General features: G+C 45.5%; 1 protein-coding gene and 2 long non-coding RNA genes across 3 annotated transcripts in view; 2 read left to right on the top strand and 1 right to left on the bottom strand.

Moving 5' to 3' along the window:
• Positions 1-145: 145 nt before the first annotated feature.
• Positions 146-771, bottom strand: LOC137413578 (uncharacterized). The gene is made up of 3 exons (XR_010981704.2): positions 702-771; positions 423-595; positions 146-280 (listed from the first exon to the last, which is right to left on the bottom strand). It is a non-coding gene; the product is annotated as an uncharacterized LOC137413578 (long non-coding RNA).
• Positions 275-13835, top strand: LOC137413577 (uncharacterized). The gene is made up of 3 exons (XR_010981703.2): positions 275-474; positions 12289-12363; positions 13647-13835. It is a non-coding gene; the product is annotated as an uncharacterized LOC137413577 (long non-coding RNA).
• Positions 13836-19165: 5330 nt separating this feature from the next.
• The window catches only part of LOC137413576 (dystonin-like), a 72550-nt gene continuing 66488 nt past the window's right edge, over positions 19166-25227 (top strand). The window contains exon 1 of the mRNA XM_068099009.2: positions 19166-19652. Coding sequence (XP_067955110.2) covers positions 19510-19652 — 143 coding nt within the window. The 5' untranslated portion in view covers positions 19166-19509. The remainder of the gene's footprint in view (positions 19653-25227) is intronic.

The following is a 25227-nucleotide window of genomic DNA, read 5'->3' as shown; positions in this document are numbered from 1 at the left end:
TATTACATAGTACATAGAGTATGGGATAGAGAGGTGTAAAGAGAGTGGCAGATGCATTGAACGCACCATTACGTGGAGGCCTGCATTCTTCCCTATCAGTATCATAGTTGATAATATAATCGATGTTGTTAATCAATCAGAACGATTCCCGAAATACTTCCTGTTTCATTCGATGTTTAGATCGATCGACTTTACAACTCAGGATGCTCCATCTCCATCGCTTCGGACATTCTGGTGAGCGAGAGATCATTTCACACCCGTGCAGGGAATTCCACACCGCCTGGTAACATTCCAGGGACCAGGAGCATGCGGGGCGTGGAAAATAATAAATAAATCTTCGGTACGAGACTCCCGCATCCCGCCCTCCATCACGCACCGCAGATTTAAACATGTCCAAGCCCGGCCTCCTCCCGGGGACTCACCGTCCTGGGTGTTCTGACTTCTGTGCACACCGCGCATCAGCATGCCGTACAGGTGACCCTCACCCGATCCACAATTAGTCCTGAATCGCAGGTCGTTCCGCTACACCGGAGGTGACAACCATTTATAACAATGGCGGTCTTGGTTTATTTGGAAATGTTCACCGTTTAATAACCTGTGAATATGAGCATGATGAAGTAACGCGTTGCAGAGATCATTTCACTGTGATTAACTAGACAAGGATTCATTAATTAACTACATGGTATTCATAGAATACTTACCCTGCGCAGTCAAGTTGGTGTGAGCCAACTCTGTTTTTGAAGGTTTTTTTGGGGTTTGAGCCAATATGGCTGCCAGACCACGTGAGCGATGACATCATAAATTTTTAATCTCTAATATAATTGTTGCGTAAAGCCGTAGATAACACTCAATAAATTTTGAACTGATCAGACTAAGCATTTGTCATAGATTGTCGTTCAAATCTCGTGTACTGTAAGCCCTTGACACTCCCTTTTAACAACAACAACAACAACAACAACAACAATACTAATAGCGTCTGGGCTATTTATTTCCACGGAGGTATATAATATGGAGAGCCAATTGGCCACCTCGCAGCATTAACCGCCGTGAAGCCACCGGAAATAGTCTGGCGGCCATATTGGGAAGCCGATTGTTTTGTAAACAAAGCCTGTCAAAGCAAAGGCGTGGCGCACTGATGATGCAGCTGGAGCGAATTTTAGGACCGCCGACTATTTAATTAATATAGAATACTAATATTTGAACTGATATTCGGGCTCAGAATCCCGTTCTTTAAGGAAATGGTGTTCATTAAGTTTGAAGTTGATTCTAGACGCATTTTTCCTGGGGAATCCAATGGTTTAGAGCTTGTTTGAAAAAAAAGTGCCCAAAATGACCGCTCGGTGTTCTTTATCGTCCTTCTCATGACCCAATCACCCACTAGTAGGAATAAGAATCCTGACATGTTACACCCCTGTTTAACTCCTGTCTTCACCTTGAACCATTCTGTTTCACCTTGGTCGACGACCGCACATTGAAAGTCTTGGTAAAGGGCTTTTACAAGGTTCACTAATTTTCCAGGTATGCTGTATTTCTTCATTATGACCCAGACTTTCTCTGGGCAAGGAGTCGAAAGCTTTCTAGAAATCTATAAAATTGAGGTACATCGTCGTTTGCCATTCTTTGGCTTGTTCTATAACTATAATATTACTCAATATAAAGATCTGATTTGTTGTCATGTTATATGATGTTACTTAATTCAGTCATTATATTGTAACTAAGATGTGTATGTTTCTATTACCGAGATGTTAGAAACCAGTCACATAAATGACATGAAACGCTGTCATGTAGTTAACCCACACAATTCTTGGGTTTCGGAAGTTTTTGCTATTCATAACATACAAGACTTACATGTTGCAATGGAACGTTCAGCAGGACATGGTAATTGTTACATGAATAATGGAGCGGAGATATAGACATCTCATGCAACACATCTTTTACAGTTTAAATATTTACATGAAGTGTTGGTGAACTCGCCATATCAGACAAAGGGCAACCCACTTGCCGACTTGATGTCATGTCGCATCAAGAGGCGCTTATATGCGGCAACAAACTGCCGGGCCGTTGGGTTATTCCCACTTCCACATGCAATGCGGACCGCTCCAAAGAAAAGTTCAATGTGGTCTTGGCTCATTTTGTACGTGAGCAGGTATCGCAGGGGAGATGAGGCAGGTTTGACATATGTGAAATACAAAATTGTGACACTCTCTATGCAGATCATGAAACCAATGAAGGGGGTTTTCAAACGCGTATTGGTCATAACTTGACCATTCATGTTTTTGATGTTGGACAAGTAACTGTAGGCAGTATCCAGGAATGGCAGGAAAAGTCCTTCTCGTGATGTCATGAGTGGTGCCTTGTAGTTTCGTGCCAATGGATTGCGAGAATTTAGAATGTCAAACAGTTTGTCCAATGTTTCAATGTATTGGCAGGTAGCCTCACTGCCCTGAAATTCTGATAGTTGCAAAGTGTCCCTGCAAAACCGAATTGCATCTGCCACACTAGTGCTCAATGTCTGAGCGGCTGTGTCCACCTTCATGACATTGCTCTTCCACTCGATGTGTTTCCGGGAGAGCTTATTTCCCAGACGCAAGGCTTCCCTCTTCTGCAGATCAAAGAGTGCCTGGATGTATTTCCACGCGATGACTTTTTTGTTGCCATCCTCCATCATTTTCATGGATCCAAGACAGTTTCTTGCAAGTTTAAGCATGTGACATGCATCGAGTACTTCGAGTACTTCGGCTTCAGTCGGACGGTTTGACCAGTCCTGTCGAAGTCACTCTCATTGAAGTGATCACTGCACAGAACTGTGGTGCCTGGGGTGGGGTAGAAGGACTCCCTTCTCAGGGCAGATGTCCATCGAGAGCACAAGTTCTTATCCTTTGGAAACCTTGAAACAAAATACATTGTGGTCACAAAATGTGGTTGCGGGTGTTACGTGGTCCCCTCGGTGAATACCTGGTCCCAGTGACCCCCGGACCGTGAGAGGAACTTCGCCAGAAAGCTGTATTATATATGCGCTTTCGCCACGCAAGCCATATGAATTTCACCCCAGAGACAACTGACGTTCAAGGATATATTTCTATGGTAATGATACCAAACAATTTCAATGACACAACCATCAACAATATTTCAAGAACACAACCACTGAGATTTTCCCCGAGCAATCAACAATACATAATCATCACCAATTCCCAATTCACAATCAATTCCCTATGATTAAGATGGCCATCTTATACAGGTGTGTCCCGGTGAGTACTTACACCCCCTTTCGGTCTCTGCTCCTCACAATGTCTCTCGTCTCCGCACACGGGCGGTTGAACGAACCCCGGGCGGACGTGCTCCAAACGTGCCGTCTCGTACCGGGGACAGCTGCTGCAGCGCCCCTCCTTGCCAAGCAACGGGGCAAAATCCAGCGCGGCTTCCAACGCGCGCGAGGCCCCAAAGTGCGACCCGTACGCGTCCTTGTAGACGGGGCAAAACCAAGCGCGGTTTGCAACGCGCGCGTGGCCCAGCGTGCGACCGCTTGGTTCCGTGCACGAACTCACGGGGACTTGACGGGTCAAAAGGTAGTTACGCGTCCAGGTAACTCCTCTCGCCAAACGGGTTTCGGAACGCCTCTGTTTTCCACGCAGCGCGAGGTCGATTCCACCTTTTGTCGTCGCGGGGCGAGGAAGATCAAGAAGAATCCTCGTCCTGTTCCCTCGTGTCTTTTCTTCTTCCGTTTCCGGTCACTTCCGTTTCCGGCCACTCCCTCAGAAGGGCTCCTGACCCTCCAACCACAACAACTACACAACAACTTAATATACTACACACGGATAAGCAAAGACCTGAATGGTAATTCACATAAATATGTAACACGGGTCAAAACCTCAGAGGGCAGTCAAAACATCCGAGTCAAAACGACTCCATATCAAAATAATATTTTGAGTTTCATATGTATAGTTAAATACAACTTCATCTGCTAATGTTTGCCATGTGTCGGACTTTCGTACCTTCCACAAGTAACCCCCATTTGCTCTTTCTGCTCACGAGTGACACAGGAGGGCATGGAAACCCTGACAGTAGTAGACTGGACAATTAAGTTAAGCTCATCACAAATTAAATCACTTGACAATGATCACGAGCTGACGAGTCAATCTCGATACTTCAATCTGAATCAATGAATGAGTCAATCAGACATCAGTCTGACATACTCACATAGCCCTAGTGAATACACAATACAGTTATATTTGAGATCTGTGTCGTATTGCACACCCTGCGCGTGGTCTAACATCATCAAATTCAAACACAGTGTTCAAACTTCATTGAAACTACATTGAAACTTAATTACCTAGCCCCACCACCGTGACCACGCCAAAAACTGAAAAAGCAGAACACCCGCGATCGCGGTTTGTCACTTACTTGTGAAATGTGCATGTGGAGGCCTTCCCTGAGGTATTTGTGCAGTCAAATGCAACACACTGTGGCATTTTGAAACAGCGCGTTCACAAATAAGACTCCTTACAGTCGGTAAGCATCCAAAATGAATCAGAAATTGTGAGATCAGCTGATTGTGAGATCAAACACGGACGCAGACACAATCGGCTTCCCAATATGGCAGCCAAGCAACTTCCGCTAGCTTCAGCCGACAGCCGTCATTGGCTCTCCAGGTTTATTATATACCTCCGTGTTTATTTCTGGTTCCCCTCATTACCCATAATCATTACGAATTTTAAGATGGCTACTGGATGTGTTTGTGATCATTACGGAAGGCTTACTAATTATTATGCGTTGTATTTGTTCTGCTTGTTGCATTATTATGCTTGTCAAATGCGACGGGCCTATCCTTCCATCTTTTGTTACAGGTTTTTTTTTTTTTGATAGTTTTTTTGTATACAGGATCGAGGCTCATGAAAGAGCTAACATTTATCACACAAAAAAATCAAACAGACACATAAAACATATAATAATGGGGAGCGGTAGACAAGATGGGGAGAGAAGGGGAAGCACACAAACACAACATTTGAGAGCAGGGACATCGGGAGATTTGTGGGAGGGAGAGGACTTGGGGGGAGGAGATATGGGTGGGTGTGGGGGGGGTGGGAGAAGTATAAAACACAAGGACACTGCAAGGACTTCCAGGAAAGAAGTTTGAATTTCAAAAAAGTGGATCTGGGGTGAAATTAGCGGGGCTAGAAAAGATCTAGGTTTTGGATGGGGGAAGATAAGACATGGTGGTGAACAGCTGTTGTAAAGCCCTGGAGGGAGAAGTGGGATTGAAGAGAGTGAGGGAGTTTGTTCCAGAGGCGGGAGAAAAGAGGAATGAAGGAGTGAATGTGAGCAGAGATCTTGATTTTGGCAGTTTAACCATAAGAGGGTTGCAGGCAGACTTTGTGCGACCTGTAGGAATATTTGGGGGACAGAGCCCAGAGAGAGCTGGGGGGGGGGGGGGCAAGGCCAGAGAGGAGTCGGTAGAAGACGGAAAGACCACCAACCTGCCTGCGGTGATTAAGTGAAAGGCCCTCGGAGTTAGCTTCATCGCGGGAGATTCCAATGATTCTGAAAGCTTTGGTTTCAACAGCGTGAAGCCGAGCTCGGTGTGAGGCAGGAGCACCAGCCCAGAGGGGAGAACAGTTCCATTGAGCTGCGGATGAAAGCCTTGTATGTGGTGAGGAGCTCAGGTGTGCCAAGGAAGGACTTTGCATGACGGAGGATGCCCAGTCGGCAGCTGGCTTTGGAGGCCAGATTGGAAATGTGGTTTTCCTAGGAAAGATCATGGCAGATAGTGAGACCCAAAAGCTTGAGTGACAGAACTTCTTGGAGAGGATTGTTCAGAAAGTAGATGGGAGGGTTGTCCAGTCGGTCTTTTCGGAGAGACATAGTAAGAGTGTGAGATTTGTCAGGATTGAAAGATATGTTCCACTTGTTTGACCAGTCTGTGATTTTGTCCAGGTCTGCAGAGAGTGAGGAGGCTGCAGACTGCCTATCTGAGGGATGAGGAATGGAGCGGCAGAGAGTGGCGTCATCAGCAAAGAGATAGAGAGGATTTTCAAGAGAGTCAGAGAGATCATTGATGAAGACCAGAAAAAGCACAGGGCCCAGAACACTGCCTTGGGGAACTCCAGCCTGAACAGGAAGGGGGAGATGAGAGAAACCCATTCAGGGCCACAAGTTGACTACGACTTTTTCTCGACGCTGCCATAAAATTCAACTTGTCCTTCAACCCTGATAAATGTTCATTCTCTGTAGTCACAGTTCATCTCCTGGGATATACAATCTCAAATGGGTTAATTAGGCTTGAACCAGAGAGACTTCGACCCCTCCGGGATCTTCCCCTTGCAGTGGATATGGGGTCTCTGCGTCGAGCACTGGGCATGTTTTCGTACTACTCTTGGTGGATTGTTAACTACTCTGAGAAGGTAATCCCCCTTGTTCAGGTTCGTTATTTTCCTATGTCGAATGCAGCCCAACAAGCTTTCAAAGATCGAAAAGCAGACGTGGAAAAATCAGTGGTTCATTCTATCAATGAATCTGTCCCATTTGTTGTCGAGACGGATACTTCAAACAATGCGATCGCCGCCACTCTTAATCAAGCCGGAAGACCTGTGGCATTTTTCTCTCGGACACCGAATGCGAGTGAACGCAAACATTGTTCAGTGGAGAAAGAGGCCTATGCTATTGTTGAATCATTGCACAAGTGGCGACACTATCTGACTGGGTGCCACTTCACCCTGATCACCGATCAGAAGTCCGTAGCCTTCATGGTCGACTTCAAACAATCGGGCAAGATCAAAAATTATAAAATAAAAAGATGGAGGATCGAGTTTGCCTGTTACAACTTCGACATGCAGTTCCGACCCGGGAGCGAGAACATAGTGGTGGACACATTATCCAGGAAATACTGCTCGGCAATCAGCACGGACGCATTGATCAAATTGCACAATTCTCTGTCACCCGGGCATCACAAGGATGGTACATTTCGTAAGAACTCGGAATCTTCCCTTCTCTGTTGAGGATGTGAAGAAGGTAACGGCCTCCTGTCCAGTGTTTGCCGAGTGCAAACCACGATTCCATCAACCGCAACAGTCACATTTGATAAAAACTACACAGCCCTTTAAAAGACTCAGTATAGATTTTAAGGGGCCCTTAACTACAGCTAACCACGACTTGCTTATTGTGATAGATGAGTTCTCTCGTTTCCCATTCGCCTTTCCTTGTCCTGACATGACGACTTGCACCGTCATTAGATGTCTTGGTCAACTCTTTGCTATATTTGGTATGCCGGCTTGCATACATTCTGACGGGGAATTCCTTTATGTGAACAGAATTGAAGCACTTCCTACACTCATGTGTCTCGACCAGTCGTACTAACTCATACAATCCCAAAGAGAACGGCCGGTGTGAACGTTTCAACGGTGTGATTTGGAAGAATATTACTCTGGTCTCAAATCCCGAGGCCTATCAAGCCCTCAATGGGAGGACGTTCTGTTAGATGCATTACATTCTATAAGTTCACTTACTCTCGACTGCTACCAATGTTACTCCACACGAGCAATTTTTAAATTATCAATGTCGGTCTACATGTGGCTGTTCAATTCTGACATGGCTTTCCTCACCTGGACCTGTTCTCTTGAAACGTTTTGTGTGACAATCGAAGTATGACCCACTCATTGAGGTGGAACTGCTTGAGGCAAACCCTCAGTATGCTCATGTGCGTTACCCTGGTGGTAAAGAGACAACTGTGACTTTGCGTGACCTGGCACCATGTGGTGAGGTCCAAAGCTATGGTGGCATAGATCCTCCTGAACTAGTCACGGACGCAATCTGGGGGGTTCCGTCACCCAATCAGCTCACAACTGGAAAGGAAGATGCAGCCGGTTTCTCTGAGGTTGAAAGCACTCCGAAGAATGTCCCTTATGTTGTGATTGGTACTACCCGTTATGTTGTGATTGCTCGGACTCGAATATTGCTCGGATAATATTCTCAAAATTAGATGCTCGGGCTGGTTATTGGGCTGTGCATCCGGACGAGGAAAGCCAGGATTTGACCACATTCCGCACACATTTTGGGCACTTGTGCTTCAAGAGATTGCCTTTTGGGTTATGTGTCAGCCAGGATCTGTTCCAGCAAGCCATGGACCGCATACTCGAGCAAGCACCAGGCTGTATTGGTATCTCCGATGATGTGGCAGTATCAGGACGAACTGAAGAGAGCATGATCGTAATCTTCTGAACCTGATGAAAGTAGCACGAAGAGAGGGTCACGAAGATCCTGGGAAGATCTGCGACATCCGGAAGATGCCGTCACCGCAGGATAAGGAAGACCTGAGCCGATTCATTGGACTGATGAGCTATCTGTCACCACATATTCCCCACTTTGCGGATAAAGTGGCACCCCTCCGAGATTTACTGAAGAATGGAGTGCCATTCATGTGGCAGGAAGACCATCAGTTTGCATTTGAGCAACTGAAACAGAGTGTTGATGCAGACGCCTGTCTAACATACTATCATCATGACAAGGAGACAGTTTTGGAAGTAGATGCGTCACAGAAGGGACTGGGTGCATGCCTTTTGCAGGATGACAAGCCTGTTGCTTTTGCGTCACGTACTCTGACACCCACTCAGTCTGCATATTCAAACATTGAACGAGAAACCCTGGCCCTTGTTGCTGGCATACAGAAGTTCTATACTTATGTGTTTGGGAAACGCTTCAAGATATACACAGACCACAAACCATGGGTCATGATCATCAACAAACCGCTTACAAGCACCCCTCCACGGCTTCAGCGCCTTCTTGTGAAAATCCAAGGCTATGATTTTGATCTGGAGTATAAGGCCGGCCGTGAGATGATGCTATCAGACATGCTGTCGAGGCTACCGAACCCAGAGAACAATCAGGAACTGCAGTTGGACACACGTGTAGATGGTATTGAGCTTGATGATGTGGATGATCATCATCACTTTGACCTCATTGATTTCAGCTCAAGGAAACAGGACCAACTCGGAGAGTGTGGAAAGGCTGATAGAACCTTTCGAGCATTGCAGCAGGTTGAACATCGAGGGTGGCCTGCTAGGATTACAGAGCTGCCTGTGGACCTACATCCGTACTGGCCATACCGTGATGAAATTGGTATTTGTGACGGTGTTCTCTTCAAAGGTCGACAGGTACTAATTCCAGAGCAGCTATGGAAGGATATCCTCGACCAGCTCTATGAGGCGCACATGGGGATCGAAAAGACAAAACGTCTAGCACACGAATGTGTTTACTGGCCAAGTATATATCTGGACATTGAGAGAGCTGTCAGAACATGTAAGGCATGTCAAGAGAACCAACCAGAACAAAGGCGTGAGGCTATGATAGCTCATGAGATACCAGCGGTACCATGGACAAAGGTAGCCAGTGATATGTGTGAGCTACACGGGCAGACGTACCTCTTGGTGACGGATTATTACACCAAGTACCCAGTTGTGAAGAGAATGGAATACACGACGAGCAGTGCAGTAGCCAAGGCCACATCTGAATGTTTCAGTATGTTCGGCCCACCTCTGGAGATCATATTGGACAATGGACCTCAATATGTGGGTAAGCCGTACCGTGATATGTGTACCAAATGGAATGTAAAACACACGACAACATCGCCGAGGTATCCACGCAGTAATGGATTGGTTGAGAGACAAGTTCAAACAGTGAAGAACATGATCAAAAAGTGTATTCGATTAGGGAGTGACATAGATATTGCACTACAACACCTGAGGTGCACACCTGTAGATTCCCACCTCCCAAGTCCAAGCGAAATGCTGTTCAACCGGCCCATATGCACCAACCTACCAAGTCGTCTGTTGGTTCCTGCACAACAAAGACATCAGGAAATTCAGGAACGATTGAAGGAACGTGGAGACCGGATGGCGAAGCAATACAACAGAACGGCTGGGCCGCAATTACCTGAATTGGCTATTGGACATCGGGTTCGGATTCTAAACAAGGACACGCACCAATGGCACCCCGGGAAAGTTGTGGCCTGCTGTAATGAACCCCGCTCGTATATAGTACAGACGCCTAATGGGACGCATCTTCGAAGAACCAGGGCACACTTGCGTGAACTTCATCCACCCGATTGTGGCGCCAAGTGGAAGGACGAACCGACCCAACCAACACATCAAAGTCCACCAACTGCTCGACACGTACATTTCAACAACAACGCTTCAGCAATGGAAACTAACGGCTGCTCCAGCTCCAAGGATGACGAGAGTGCTGAGACAACAAGGCCGGACAACTCTCCGTACTCGACCAGATCAGGCCGTGTGATTCGAAAACCATTGAGATATCGTGATAGTGAATAACGACCACCAGAAATCAGCCCTTGTAATATTGGTGCAGAGACAATCCGTTGATTGGAATGATTCTGTGTGTTCTCTGTTTTAGCTAATCATACTGAGCAGTAATTACATTTTGGTTAAGAGTTATAACAGTAACCCCAGATCCCATACATGTGTGGTGCAAGTTGTGTCTGATTGTGTTTATTATTTTGATTTAGTTTAGTAGTGTTTTGTTGCATACAAACATAATAATTTCAATGAAAGGGAGATGTTGTGATTGGTACTACGTACTGCGTAGTGACGTCTGGGGGCGTGGCTTCAGTGGTTAATGGCGGCTCGTCATGATGGCCGTGTGCTCTGTGAGAGCTTTGTATAAAGGTGGGCGCGATTCGGAAAATGTTAAGTCCGCTTACCGCTTATCCGCTCCGCCAGCCCGTGTAGTCCGATTCGCTTATCCGCTTCAGCGGCCGAAAATCTTAGTCCGCTTACCGGTTATCCGCTTATCCGCTTCGATTCGATTTTTTAAAAGCGCTTCGACGTTTTTAAAGCGGTTTTTGACGTTTCTAAAGGGAATTTAATGCTTTTTAAGCCTAAATAGCCATTTCTAACTACTACAAAGACAAACAAAGCTTTTAAGATCAAAAATATACATTTTTATTTAAATAAAATTTATTCAAAATTTATTGAAATAAAGTTTTCCACTCGACTCTACTCTACTCTACAGTTAATTTAAATATAATTTTAATATATGCAAGTTACATTAAAGAAAAATCAATTTGCCCGTCCTTTCTTTGACAAGAGAGTCTACTAGTCAACAGACTAGCAGTCTGTTGACTAGTCCTCGTCTTCCTCCTCCACCTCGTGGGCCTTCTTGAGGATTTGGAGGTTGCCCTTCATGAAGACGAGGGCCTCGAAGTTCGGTGCAGCCAGGGCCGACCTCTTAGGCCTGAGGATGTCCGACCCGTAGCTGAACACGCGCTCGACCGAGGCAGAGCTCGGGAGCGGCGTGTTATGCCTGAGAAACAGAGTTACCCAAGCATCACGGAACTCGAGCGGGAAGAGATTGGGCGAGAGCCCCGGGTTCCCCCTCAGCGGCTTCCTCGACCAGTTGTTGATGACCTCTTCCCTGATCTTCTCCTCGAGGTTCTCCTCCTCCTGCCCCTCCTCCATGGCGAACGGGTAGTCCGTACTGCTCGAGCCGGGCTGGGGTGCTGGGACTGCTGGTTTGCGTCGCTCGTGTGCCTGTCCCTGGCACTGCCGCTGGGCTGGAGAGTCAGAAATCTCTCCATCTTGACGTTATTGCCGCTCTAGCGTCCAATAAAATATTCAGTTTTCACTTATTATTCACTTAAATAAATATTCACAATTCTAGAGTAACGGCTCAGGCTAACAGCTGATTTGGCGAATCGCGATGCGCTTTAATTTTTCGGTAGTCCGCTTACGCTTATCCGCTTCGGTTTCCGGGGGTTGTTCCGATTCGCTTATCCGCTTCGAAAACGTTAGTCCGCTGCAGCGGATAAGCGGATAAGCGGTCTTTCGAAGCGGACCGCCCACCTTTGCGAGTTTGTATCGTCTTTAATAAACCGCTTGATTAAAGGAGATTCCTGAACTTACTACACCTTATGCACTTGTACTGCGCAGATCGGGGCATGATAGAAAACCACCTGATGGCCTGGATTTGTAGGACTTAATAGTTTCTTATTTTAAGAGGGGGAGAATTTCATAGATTGTTGTTCAAATCCCGTGTACTGTAAGCACTCGACCTTTCCCTTTCAACAACAACAGCGTCACGGGCTATATATATCTTTCCGCCCCCCCCCCCCCCCCCATTACCCATAATCATTACGATTTTCAAGATGGCTACTGGAGACGTGTGTGATAATTACAATAGGCCTATTAATTATGCATGTTGTATTGTCCTGCTTGTTCAGTTGTTGCATTATTATGCTTGTCAAATGCAACGGGCCCATCATCTTTACATCTGTTGTTACAGGTTGTTCAGTTCTTGCTGAGTAAAGCCTACTTGAATGGTTTCAATGACATCATCGATATAAAAAGTATTCCCCCGGTGAGTTCCTTACAATGAGCCACGTTTCAATTTTTTCTTTGGAGCAGTTTCAGAGATATGGAGATGCAACGTTTTTTGGTTTTTCCAATATGGCGCCTGTACCACGTGACCTATGACGTCATAATTATCAAAATTTTCTGCAGGAGGACGCACTCCAATGGTGAAAATGTTGTATCCATTTGAACAGACCAACAGTTGCAGAGAAAATAAATTTATACCAATCGGATCAAGCGTTATACTTAGTAGTAATTGTACTACAAGTAGTCGTAATAGTGGTAGTCGTATATGTAGTCGTATTCATAGTAGTACTAGTAGTAGTCGTAGTGGTAGTAGTAGCGACTTCCATAATAGTGGTAGTAGTAGCGACTTCCGTAATAGTGGTAGTAGTAGCGAAAATAAATTTATACCGATCGGATCAAGCGTTATACTTAGTAGTAATTGTACTACAAGTAGTCGTATTAGTGGTAGTCGTATATGTAGTCGTATTCATAGTAGTACTAGTAGTAGTCGTAATAGTGATAGTCGTATATGTAGTAGTATTCATAGTAGTAGTAGTAGTAGTAGTAGTAGTAGTAGTGATTGTACTCGTAGTGTATGGAGTCGTATTCATAGTAGTAGTAGTAATTGTACTAGTAGTAATAGTGGTAGTCGTATATGTAGTAGTATTCATAGTAGTAGTAGTAGTAGTAGTAATTGTACTAGTAGTATATGTAGTCGTATTCATAGTAGTAGTAGTAGTAATTGCACTAGTAGTAGTCGTAATAGTGCTAGTCGTATATGTAGTCGTATTCATAGTAGTAGTAGTAGTAGTAGTAGTAGTAGTAGTAGTAGTAGTAGTCGTAATAGTAGTAGTAGTAGTAGTAGTAGTAGTAGTCGTCGTAATAGTAGTAGTAGTAGTAGTAGTAGTAGTAGTCGTAGTAGTAGTAGTAGTAGTAGTAGTAGTAGTAGTAGTAGTAGTAGACGTAGTAGTAATCGTACTAATAGTAGTAGTGGTGTAGTCGTAGTGATAGTTGTAGTAGTAGTAGTCGTACTGCCAGGGCATATAACATCAGGTTAATCCGGTCTCATATTGTATATATAGTCATAGACCATGTGATTAACGGCATAAACATGGTGGCACTTCACTAATTCCTTCCCGAGTAGCTGCTCTTGATGCGTTTCTTCCTTCCTGAATGACAATCATAATGAACACAACTCGCACACAAAGGTTGAGTGTGTTAACTCTACTTTTGTGAAAAGGCAAATCCTTCTCTTTGTCTACCAACCACCCTTTACCCCAATAGAAACCGACCTCCAGCACGTGCCACTTTCCTCCCAGCCAAGACCAATTCGGGGATCATCCCAAACCCATCTCGACCTCACCATTGATACTGCGAGAGTTTTTCAGGGATTTTTTTCCGGAATCATGCAAGAGTGTTTAACATCACTTTAACCAAACCATGATGTAATCAATGAAGTTTTTCCAGAGTGTGCACGAGTTTTTTTTTTTTGTTTTTTTTTGTATACAAGATCGAGGCTCGTGAAAGAGCGAACATTAATCACACAGAAAGACAAACCGACACATAAAACATATAACATCGGGAGCGGTAGACAAGATGGGGAGAGAGGGGGAAGGACACAAACACAACGTTTGAGAGCAGTGACCGAGAGACATGGAGACATCGAGAGATCTGTGGGAGGGAGAGGGCTTTAGGGGGGGCATGGGAAGGGGGGGGGGTGGGAGGGAGAGATATAAAACATATGGACACTGCCAGGACTTCCAGGAAAGAAGTTGGAATTTCAAACAAGGTGGATCTGGGGTGAAATAGCGGGGGTAGAAAAGATCAAGGTTTTGGATGGGGAAAGATAAGAGATGGTGGTGAACAGCTGTTTTAAAGACCTGGAGGGAGGAGTGGGATTGAAGGGAGTGTGGGAGTTTGTTCCAGAGGCGGGAGAAAAGAGGAATGAAATAGTGAAGGTGAGCAGAGAGCCGAGATTTCGGCAGTTTAACCATCAGAGGGACCTGTAGGAATTGCTGGCAGATCTTGTGCGACCTGTAGGAATATTTGGGGGACAGAGCACAGAGAGAGCTGGGGGAGCAAGGCCGGAGAGGAGTCGGTAGAAGACAGAAAGACCACCTACCTGCCTGCGGTGAGTGAGTGAAAGGCCCTCAGAGATAGCTTCATCGCGGGAGATTCCAATGATTCTGAAAGCTTTGGATTCAACAGCGTGAAGCCGAGATAGGTGTGAGGCAGGAGCACCGGCCCATAGGGGAGAACAGTATTCCATTGAGCTGCGGATGAAAGCCTTGTATGTGGTGAGGAGCTCAGGTGTGCCGAGGAAGGACTTCGCACGATGGAGGATGCCCAGTCGGCGACTGGCTTTGGAGGCCAGCTTGGAAATGTGGTTTTCCCAAGAAAGATCATGGCAGATAGTGAGACCCAAAAGCTTGAGCGAGTTTCTGATTATTAGCTCACCTGGAACGAAGTTAGGTGAGCATGTGCGATGACGCGTCGTCCCTCAGTCCGTAAACACTTCAAACTTCTTCTCCGAAACCGCTGATGGGATTGCGACCAAATTTGGCAGAAATGAGATTTGTTGTGTTGTGACGAAAGTTTGTTCATGGCATTAAAAAATGGGGGTCAAAGTGAATCGAGGTTTGACCCCCAAAATAGGTATTTGCCTTCTCAGAAACTACACACACGATTTCGATGAAACTTCACCCCAACTTAATCACCCATGATGTCCCAATGTTTGTTCAAGGCATTAGAAAAAATGGGGACTTAGGAGGTATATGGGATTGGGGGAAGGGGGGTTGCCCCCCAAAATAGGTATTTGTTTGTTTGTTTAAAGTCTTATGAGTATGTTAGTATGGTTTTACATGCTGCCCAGTCTTCTAGAAACCATTCAAATTGGTTTTAAATACCTTTAGTCTGTGGAGTATAGTGTTTATTCTACCAGGTGAGTGCCCGGGGTGTTGCCCTATGTTTTAATTATGGATTCGCTCGTGTCTGTAGTTTGTCCAAAACAAAGGTTCCATTGTAGCGTACCCGGTACCGTACTCGGACATGCATCATGCCATTGAATCGTGATTATAAAGTAGTCGCCGATGTTGATAATAGAAACAGCCCGAGTACCGCAGTACTCACACCTCATCCCATTTTGAGCATATTTATATATATATGTCTCTATCGGATGATCTTGCACCGAGTCACGTGATGAAGGACAACAGGGCGTGGTCCATGAGCTTGGTGGGCCGTGGGCCACGCCGTGGGCCACGGACCCTCAAAGCTAACTGAACCTGTTTACCCGGGGCCCGCGCTTTGGCTCTCACCATTTCATCTCGTAGCGACGTTGGCATCGTAACAAAGAGCCCGCCGAGAGAGAAAGAAGGGGGACGAGGATTGGGGCTTCTCTCGGAGGAGGAATTCCTAAATGGCGCAATCCTGGGTTCAAGTGGGAACACGTGCACGGTGATCACCAATGAAGGTTTCCAATACTCGAGCAGCTTCCTATCATTCTACAAAGAAAACTTAAAACCCTGTTTACCTGTACCTGCTTGGCACTGTGCCTTCGACCTCATTCCTCCTTCCCCCCCCCCCCACCCCCCCACGTCGGTATCTATTACCTTCTCATATGTAACATGCTCCATGATTTCCACATTCCATGATATAATTCCCATTTTCATAATTCTTGCTCATCCCCACCACATCACTAACTACCTTTGCCAATCTTATGCCCAATCTATTAAAGTATAAACTTTCCTGAATCTGATCACCACCTTCTCTGATATTTACCTTATCTCCAAGTTTTGTGTCTTCTGCAAATTTAGAAAATCGACTTTTCACCCACAATTCAAATCATTGATGTAATTTATGAATAATAAATAATGCTCCAAGTGTTGATACCTGCGGTACCCCCATTACTTACATCCTCCTAGCTAGACATCCTCCCAATCACAGCCACTCTTCGTTTCCTATCACTAGTTCAGTTAGCTACCTGACCAGGCATTCCACAAGCCCTCACCTTGGCTCGAGCGAGCAATGGTAACTAGAACGGCACTCGATAGAGAGCATACCTCCGCCAGGTTGAACAGTTTACGTTTTGCATCCCACTGATGGGCCGGATCTGGATTCGGACCTGAACGAAAATCAAATCCGCTTGTTCTTGACGTCAAACCAACTCGTCCACCAAATTTGATCATAATCCGTGCATAACTTTTCTAAATATCCTGCTATATGTAGTTTTTGATCCTATATCTCAATTGTGAAGAATCATTTAAAAATTAAATAACCATCGTATCTGGATCCATATTCGAATTTTCACCAAAATCGAATCAATTCATCCTTGTCACACAAACAACCTGTCCACTAAGTTTTGTCCGAGTCCGTCCATAACTTTTTGAGGTATCCTGTTCACAAAAACGGACAAACAAACAAATAGACAGGGGTGAAATCATAACCTTTGCACATCTTCGATGATGGTGGAGGTAAAGAGGTCAAATCATCGCAAATAATGTTATAATCACATTTATTACACTTATTATAATCACAAATAACGTTGTAATCACATTTATTACACTTATTATAATCACAAATAAGGGTTATAATCACATTTATTATACTTATTATAATCACAAATAATGTTATAATCACATTTATTACACTTATTATAATCACTAATAATGTTATAATCACATTTATTATACTTATTATAATCACTAATAATGTTATAATCACATTTATTATACTTATTATAATCACAAACAAGGGTTATAATCACAAACGAGTTATTAATTTTTTTATTTCTGTCTTTCTTTTTCTTTTGCTCTTCTTTTTTCTATGTCAACGGAATGGCGAACTCTTGTAAATTGTTGTAAGGTTCACTTGGCTGCACCTGGATCACTTGGCTACACCTCGATCACTTGGCTCTAGCTGGATCACTTGGCTGCACCTGGATCGCTTGGCTGCACCTGAATCACTTGGCTGCACCTGAATCACTTGGCTGCACATAAATCACTTGGCTGCACCTGAATCACTTGGCTGCACCTGAATCACTTGGCTGCACCTGGATCACTTGGCTGCACCTGAATCACTTGGCTGCACCTGGATCACTTGGCTGCACCTGGATCACTTGGCTGCACCTGAATCACTTGGCTGCACCTGGATCACTTGGCTGCATCTGGATCACTTGGCTGCACCTGAATCACTTGGCTGCACCTGGATCACTTGGCTGCACCTGAATCACTTGGCTGCACCTGAATCACTTGGCTGCACCTGAATCGCTTGCCTGAACCTTGACCACTTGGCTGTACCTGGATGGCTTTGAGTGTAGATAGTTATAGGTAGATAGTCCAAATGAGGAAATGGAGGAAATGCTGCAAATGGAGGAAATGTTGAGTTGGATCTTGGAGACGGCGTGAAGCTGGAAGGTGTGAAAACATTTTGTTACCTCGGAGACATGCTGAATGGAGAAGGTGGATCAGACTCGGCAACGGTTGCTTGAGTGAGATGTGCATGGAAGAAGTTTCGGGAACTGAGTGGCGTGCTGATGAGGAGGAGAGTGTCGTTGAAGCTGAAGGGAAAGGTGTATGCTGCATGTGTGAGAAGTGTTATGATTTATTGGAGCGAGACATGGGTAATGAACGTAGAGCATCAACGAAGGCTGGAAAGGGCGGAAATGCGAATGGTTCGGTGGATGTGTGGAGTATCGTTGAGAGAGAGGAAGACAAATGATGAATTGCGAAAGATGATGGGAATAGAGCCTGTGATTGATGCTGTGAAGAGGAGCAGGTTGAGATGGTTTGGTCATGTGTTGAGGAAGGATGAAAGTGACTGGTTGAGAAGAGTGATGGAAATGAATGTAGAAGGAAGTAGAGGACGGGGAAGACCGAGAAAGACTTGGCTAAAGATGGTGGAAGAGGAAATGCGGGCAAGGGGGTTAACAAGGAGAGATGCAGAAAATAGGGCAAAATGGAGAAGATTGTCATGGGGACCGCAAGGCTAACCCCCGCTCCAGCAGGGAAAATGGCCTAAAAATGCCTGTTGTTGTTTGTAGTCCAAATGGTGATCTTTGCTCTTTACCTATTCGAGTTCCTCCTCTTGACACCAATGCTGTATTTGGTCAAACCTCTTTAGTGTGTAAACAAGTGTTTGAATTGTAAATGTGTTTACCTGCCCAATGTGATAGACCTTAGGCTTAGATGGTCCTATGAGTTTGAGTACAACCCCAAGGTCCCACATTCCCATCCATATCATTTACTTCGCTCCTAATTGGGTTGAGGAAGGAAATCGCTGGACACAGGTACCATGCGGGGACCCAGGTACACACATCGGGATCTCTCTCTCTCTCTCCCGTTAGTTGCATCTTCTTGAGTGGGTGATCGAAGGTGAAACGGAGTCCACCTGTCGGAGTCAATTAGCATCCACATAAATCTCAATTGTTACTCGGGTTACCTTTCGTGGACCAAGTCCCCATATATTTGTTCCGACGGCTCTCAATTAAGCATTGATGCGGAACCCAGGTAACTCAAATTGTATTTCGTTTGATGTAATTGAGTAAAGTATTTAGTAGTGTGTGTGTGTGTGTGTGTGTGTGTGTGTGTGTGTGTGTTTCCGAGTAACCTCAAAATCTGAACTTTGGCCGTGCATGAAAAGTGAGGATCGTTTTTCAGTTTGAAAGTTTCTGTTGAAGCCCAAGGCCACACCCCACTGCAGACTGTACTGGAAGTGTAAACAAGCCCCGCCCTCACCGTATAGCGTGGCCACGCCTCGCACTCATCACCGTGACAGCAGTGCGACCCCACCCCTCCACGCCCTGCCACACTTCCAAATTTACCTCAGTGAACCATAAACTCTCTTTTTTTCCTCCCTCTTGTCTCTCAATCCCTCAACAATTCCCTCCAGTCTCCACTTTCCCTTCTTCCATTTCTACCTCTGTTCTTCGTCCTCCTCTCACCTTGTGACCTTCCCCTGTCCCTCCCACCCCTCCTCTCCTCCTCCTCCGCCTCCTCCTGCTCCCCCCGGCGTTCTGACTTTGCTGTCGAATTCTCGCAGGTCACAGCTGCGCCGGAGGTAGTGAGAGCGTCTTCTTCTTGCATCACCCTTGTACCTGCTCGGACTCCGCTGATCGGGCCGCCCTTTCGAGTCGGACACGGATTCAAACGGCATGGACAGCAACACCTTCTTTGCGGAGCGGCGTTCAGTCCGGTCAGGGCATGGCTCGTTACCCATGCATGTGCAAGACCCAGGTGTGGTGCATGGCGGACACAACGTCCTGGTACAAGGCACGACCAATGGGTACATAGACAGGTGAGCGTCAGAAGAGTCATGCCTCTGGACGTGACGTCACGAGTTATACTAGACCGACTCATGTAGTCGTTCTCGGTTTTGTCCAAAGGTTATTCGCTTATTTTTATCATATTGCGAACTACCTCCTTTCGGTTGTGGTCGAAGTTTATTAACAATAACATCATGTGACGTCACCCCATGCTGGTCCACACGTTCCTGTTAATACCCCAAGTATCCAAAAACATTCTCATGTCAATTTGTTATGTTCATGAGGGTCGGGTTGTGTTGTGAATGAAAACAGTAAGGTGTGCATGTCATGGCTATGGCCTATGTATAATGGAAAGAATGAATAGAATGAGGTAATCTATAACACCTGAGTAACAAGAAATCTGGACCACCTATACATCGACTCGCCGTTTGTCCAACTCTTTGTATCAATGTGCTCTTGTCTGTACATTTAGGCGATGGCCATGACTTTCTATTCATGCTTTGATTAGTTATCTTTATTATTTCAACTTGCAAAATAAGCATTAAGTCACGTGGTTTGCAGGGAAACAGATGCTGATAATGGTCCTTAATTTTTATTTATTTATTTATTTGCATATATATATATATATATATATAATGTGTGTGTGTGTGAAGGCAACACAGTTCGTTTTTCCTCTTTCATTACTTTGTCCAGCAGAGGTATTTGTTAAAAGTTCCAGAGACTAAAGAATATGGAAAATCTTCAATTACCTCCACCACCCAAAATGGGCGGAGGTTATGTTTTCACCTCTGTCTGTTTGTATGTTTGTCTGTCTGCGACCAGGATATCTCAAAACGTTTTGGACGTGTTTGGGCGAAACTTGGTGGCGAGGTTGGGTTTGTGACGAGGACGAATTTTCCAATTTTGGTGAAGACCCGAATACGGATCCAGATACGAGAATTTTTTGAATGATTCTTCACCATTGAGTGATACGGCCAACCAGGCGAAGGTATGCTCTCTACTGAGTGCAAAGAAGGACAAAAAAACGATTTTATATAGCATGATATTTCCAAAAGTTGTGGGCAAGTGATGATAAAACTTGGTGGATGAGTCGATTCGGTGACGAGAACAAGCTGATTCGATTTTGGTTCGGGTCCGAATCCAGATCCGGCCTATCAGTGGGATGCAACACATAAACCGTTCAGCCTTGTGGAGGTATTCGCTCTACCGAGTGCCGTTCTAGTTATCATGATTTTATTGAAACGATACCGGTATTTACAATAAAAAGCCTGGTGTTGGCTTAACGGTTAAGATGGTGGCTGGCTGAGGTTTGAGCCCCTGTCGTGTCATTGAATTTAACACCAGGTGGGTTGACTCAGCCTGGCATCCTTCCGAGGTCGGTAAAATGAGTACCAGCTTACCTGGGTAATAGGCCATTCGAGTATCCTGCTTAGGAGTGGCGATCCATCCAGGATTGTACTCCTTAGCCAATGAAACTGCGTCGGAAGCTCCTACGCAACTCGCGGTGTGAAAGGAATGGTTGGGGTTATTATTTATAATGGAAGGCCTTGCATTTGCTATGTGTTCAACTGGAGGTAGGATGAAGGTGTTGGTAGGTCTCAAAGAAGGAAGGAAAGGATGGTGGATCCGGTCAGGCTTTGCTCGAAAAAGACCGAGACCATGGCGTGAGGTGTGACGTGTTGCATCTCCATGTAGTAATCCAGCATGGGCCTTAAATGGTGAATGGCTTTATGTTGGAGTGGATGCAGCCTGATGCTCACTGTTGTGGGTTAGAATCGAATGGCTGCTCAGAGAGGCGATTGGCACTACCCGGTGTATTTTTCCACATGGGCAACACCATGCAGCCCCAATGACCTGCATACATTACGAGAGCTCCCTCTACCTTGAAGGACGAGACTAGTTACCAGTTCTAAAAGGTGACTATTCCAGTCTACATTCCACTTTGCCATGCAGACTCCCACAAAAAGTGGGAGGACTGTTTAGCCTGAGGCCTGGGAGTCGCTCCACTAAATCCTGGCAGTGGAGGGCCAAAAGGATTCCCACTGTCTGGCAAAGTTGAGGAAATTGCCCAAAAGGTGAATCACTAGATGAGAACTCACTCCCTCGATGAGTTGTTTTGAATGGTAAGCTCTCAGTGCATGCGCAAATGGAGAGTTAACAAAAGGCACGGAGAGGTGGCCGAGTTAACTGTCGGAGAAATGTTGATACTTTATGTATTCATGGGACCAGACTGTTAAAAAATGGAGTCACACAGCTGGAGTCGTATTATGCAGGTTGTGGTAGAAAGAGGAAAGGTATATGAGTGATGGTTCACAGAGACCTCTGCCAAACTGTTTGGGAAATCAGGGTGAATAAGATGGCTTGTTTGGATGTCTGAATACAAGCGGACGAGTTAGGGTTATTGCTGGAGGAGTATGCCCCACAATAAGGCCGCTCTTAGAGAAGGAAGACTTCTGGTAGAGCTTACAGGAACTATGAATGGACCAGAGGGGTTCAACTGGTCATCCTGGGCGGTTTAATGGTCATACGGGCTCGTGTCGATCAGGCCATGAACAGATACTGGGACGGTTTGTACTGGGATTACGGAACATGGTGTGCTTTCTTTAATTTGGAGATAACTTTTGATAAAGCCACCTTGGGAACTGCTTGTGCCACTGCAACAGTACTATGGCCTCCTGGAGGACCTTGCGATGATGGTGGTGGACTCGGAAATCCACTTCCATGTAAAAGTGCAGACACCTTTTTGGAGAAATGGAGTGCTTCAAGGGGGTAGCTTTTGGTTCCACCAGGTATCGGCACTTCATTATGGCTGGCACGGTAGCCGAGGGAGGATGATGCCTGGAATGGGGGAACTAAAAAGGCTTATGGACCCAAAATTACTTTAACAGAAAAAACTGAAATGTCTGATTCATGCAGGACCAAGATGGATGAATATCAACGTAAAGGGTCAACACCTACACCAGGTCTTTGCTGGTAGTTGAGAAATAAGGAAAAAGTGGCAAGGAAGGCTGCTGAATGAGTGGAGTGGTGCATGTAAGGAGATGCCTTCAATACCCAACATGCAATTACACAAAACCATGGTAACATCGGCTCTTATTTACGGATCTGAGACAAGGGCACTGAAAAAAAGGCGGAGCCCGAGAAGACTTTAATCCATTGAAATGCCACGTTTGATGGAAGTGAGAGCGGTGGTAACGTTACTGTACGGTACCATGATGTGCAAAATGATAATCGGTAGTGAGATCAAGATCTGTGACATTATTAGAGGATGGCTGCAACAAAGGAGGCTGAAATGGTGTGGTAAAGGTCAAGAAGAAGAAGAAGAAGAAGAAGAAGATTGAAGGATTGGGTGATAGGAGATGGAAAGTAGGGTAGATTACTTTAGAGGAAAGGGGAAAAATATGATTGGGAGGGGGAACAGATAGGGTTGGTGTGGGATTGGGTTGTATTTATCTTTGGATCTTGTTCAATTTCCATGGACTATGCACATGTCTGAGGGACGGGACAGATTCCGACAGTTTCATGGCTGATGAAAGTAAAAGTCCAATACATGACCATTCCAGGTGGATTGAATTGCTGGTCAGAGCCATTGGATGAGGAATGGGGAAGTTGTCACTCAGTGTCTTTGTAGCCCTACTTGGTACTTAGCTACTACAAGTTGAGATAATTAAACGGTTTATGTTGAGCTCCTATTGGCTGAAAGCCTTGACTATATATAGCAGACATTCTTGTTGGTTGTATTAAAATCTCCTGAGTTAGGTGTCCGTTCTGTGTCGGAATGGGCTTGGGCAAGGTGACCTTTTTTTTTTTTTTTGTATACTGAATCGAGGCTCGTGAAAGAGCTGACATTTACTTCACAAACAAATCAACCAGACAGACAAAATATATAAAAAGAGGGAGCGGAAGACAAGAGAAGGGGAAGCACACAAACACTTGAGAGCACACAACATTTAAGAGCAGGGAGATGTGTGGGAGGGAGAGGGCTTGGGGGGAGGAGGCGTGGGAAGGGGGGGGGGGGGGGAGAAGTATAAAACACAAGGACACCAAGGACTTCCAAGACAGAAGTTGGTATTTCAAAAAAGTGGAATTGGGGTTAAATTTAGCGGGGATAGAAAAGATCAAGGTTTTGGATGGGGGAAGATAAGAGATGGTGGTGAACAGCTGTTTTAAAGACCTGGAGGGTGGAGTGGGTTTGAAGAGAGTGAAGGAGTTTGTTCCAGAGGCGGGAGAAAAGAGGAATGAAGGAGTGAAGGTGAGCAGAGAGTCTTGATTTTGGCAGTTTAACCATCAAAGGGTTGCAGGCAGATCTTGTGCGACCTGCAGGAATATTTGCGAGACAGAGCCCAGAGAGAGCTGGGGGGCAAGGCCAGAGAGGAGTCGGTAGAAGACGGAAAGACCACCACCCTGCCTGCGGTGAGTGAGTGAGAGGCCCTTGGAGTTAGCTTCATCGCGGGAGATTCCAATGATTCTGAATGCTTTGGTTTCAACAGCGTGAAGACGAGCTAGGTGTGAGGCAGGAGCACCAGCCCAGAGGGGAGAGCAGTACTCCATTGAGCTGCGGATGAAAGCCTTGTATGTGGTGAGGAGCTCAGGTGTGCCAAGGAAGGACTTCGCACGACGGAGGATGCCCAGTCGGCGACTGGCTTTGGAGGCCAGATTTGAAATGTGGTTTGTGCTTGTGCACAAGTGTGCTTTGGAGGCCAGACCTAGAGCTATGCACGCTCCCCTCTGAGCTGTCTAGCCTGGGTTTGAATGTCGACATAGCTAGAAACCATCACCCTGGTGAAACCCTCATCATGCTATTTCAGAGGTAAGCTGAGGCATCGACGTGTGTGCTGTCCATTAAAAGAATGTTAAACCGGACGATCCCTCTCTTCCGTTGCTAGACCTTGGTGGATGGTGTGCCAGCATTGGTAAAATGAGTTACTACCGGCACCCTGAGCAAATGACTACTTCCTGTCAAAATCATCTCGGTAGAATGTCAGGCCTGGCTAGACGGTTTGTGAAAGACTTGGGCAATGATCCTTTGTCCGATCCACAAGAAGGTGGGAATAATTGGGGCCGATGAAGAAGAAGTAGTAGTTTGATGCTGTAATTGTAATTGCCTTGCTTTTGTAAATGTAGTGTTTTTTCTAGGACCCGGGGATAAATTGATTTTATGGTAATTATATCTATTGCATGGATTTCCTCTATATCTTATATCACATGCATGGAGGGGATGGTGGGGATTGGCAATTAAATGATTACAAGGAGCTGATACCCTAGGCCTAGGTCTTCCGCCTCTTGTTTGGTATGAGGAATAGATCTGTGTAATATGAAAGCTAAATGTTAAACGGTTTCTGAAATATTGGGTACACAAAACTACATGGATTGATGATCGGTCAGTTGGACAGAGCTTATTTAATTAATGTCCTCCATTCCTGACCAATGAGATCCCTGGTGTTGGGCTAGCGGCTAGGGTGCCGGCTTAGGATCTCCTGGGTTCGAATCCCGGTCGATCGCTGAATTAATGCCAGGGGGGTTGACTCAGCCTGTCATCCTTCCGAGGTCGGCAAATTGAGTACCAGTTCACTGGTAATTCCCTGTTTGTCGTTGAAGGCGGCAAAA

The sequence above is a fragment of the Myxine glutinosa genome, chromosome 13 (genome assembly GCF_964187855.1).
Source record: "Myxine glutinosa chromosome 13, kmMyxGlut1.1, whole genome shotgun sequence".
NCBI lineage: Eukaryota > Metazoa > Chordata > Myxini > Myxiniformes > Myxinidae > Myxine > Myxine glutinosa.
Note: the sequence above shows the minus strand (reverse complement) of the source record. Positions and strands in the feature narration are given on the sequence as shown.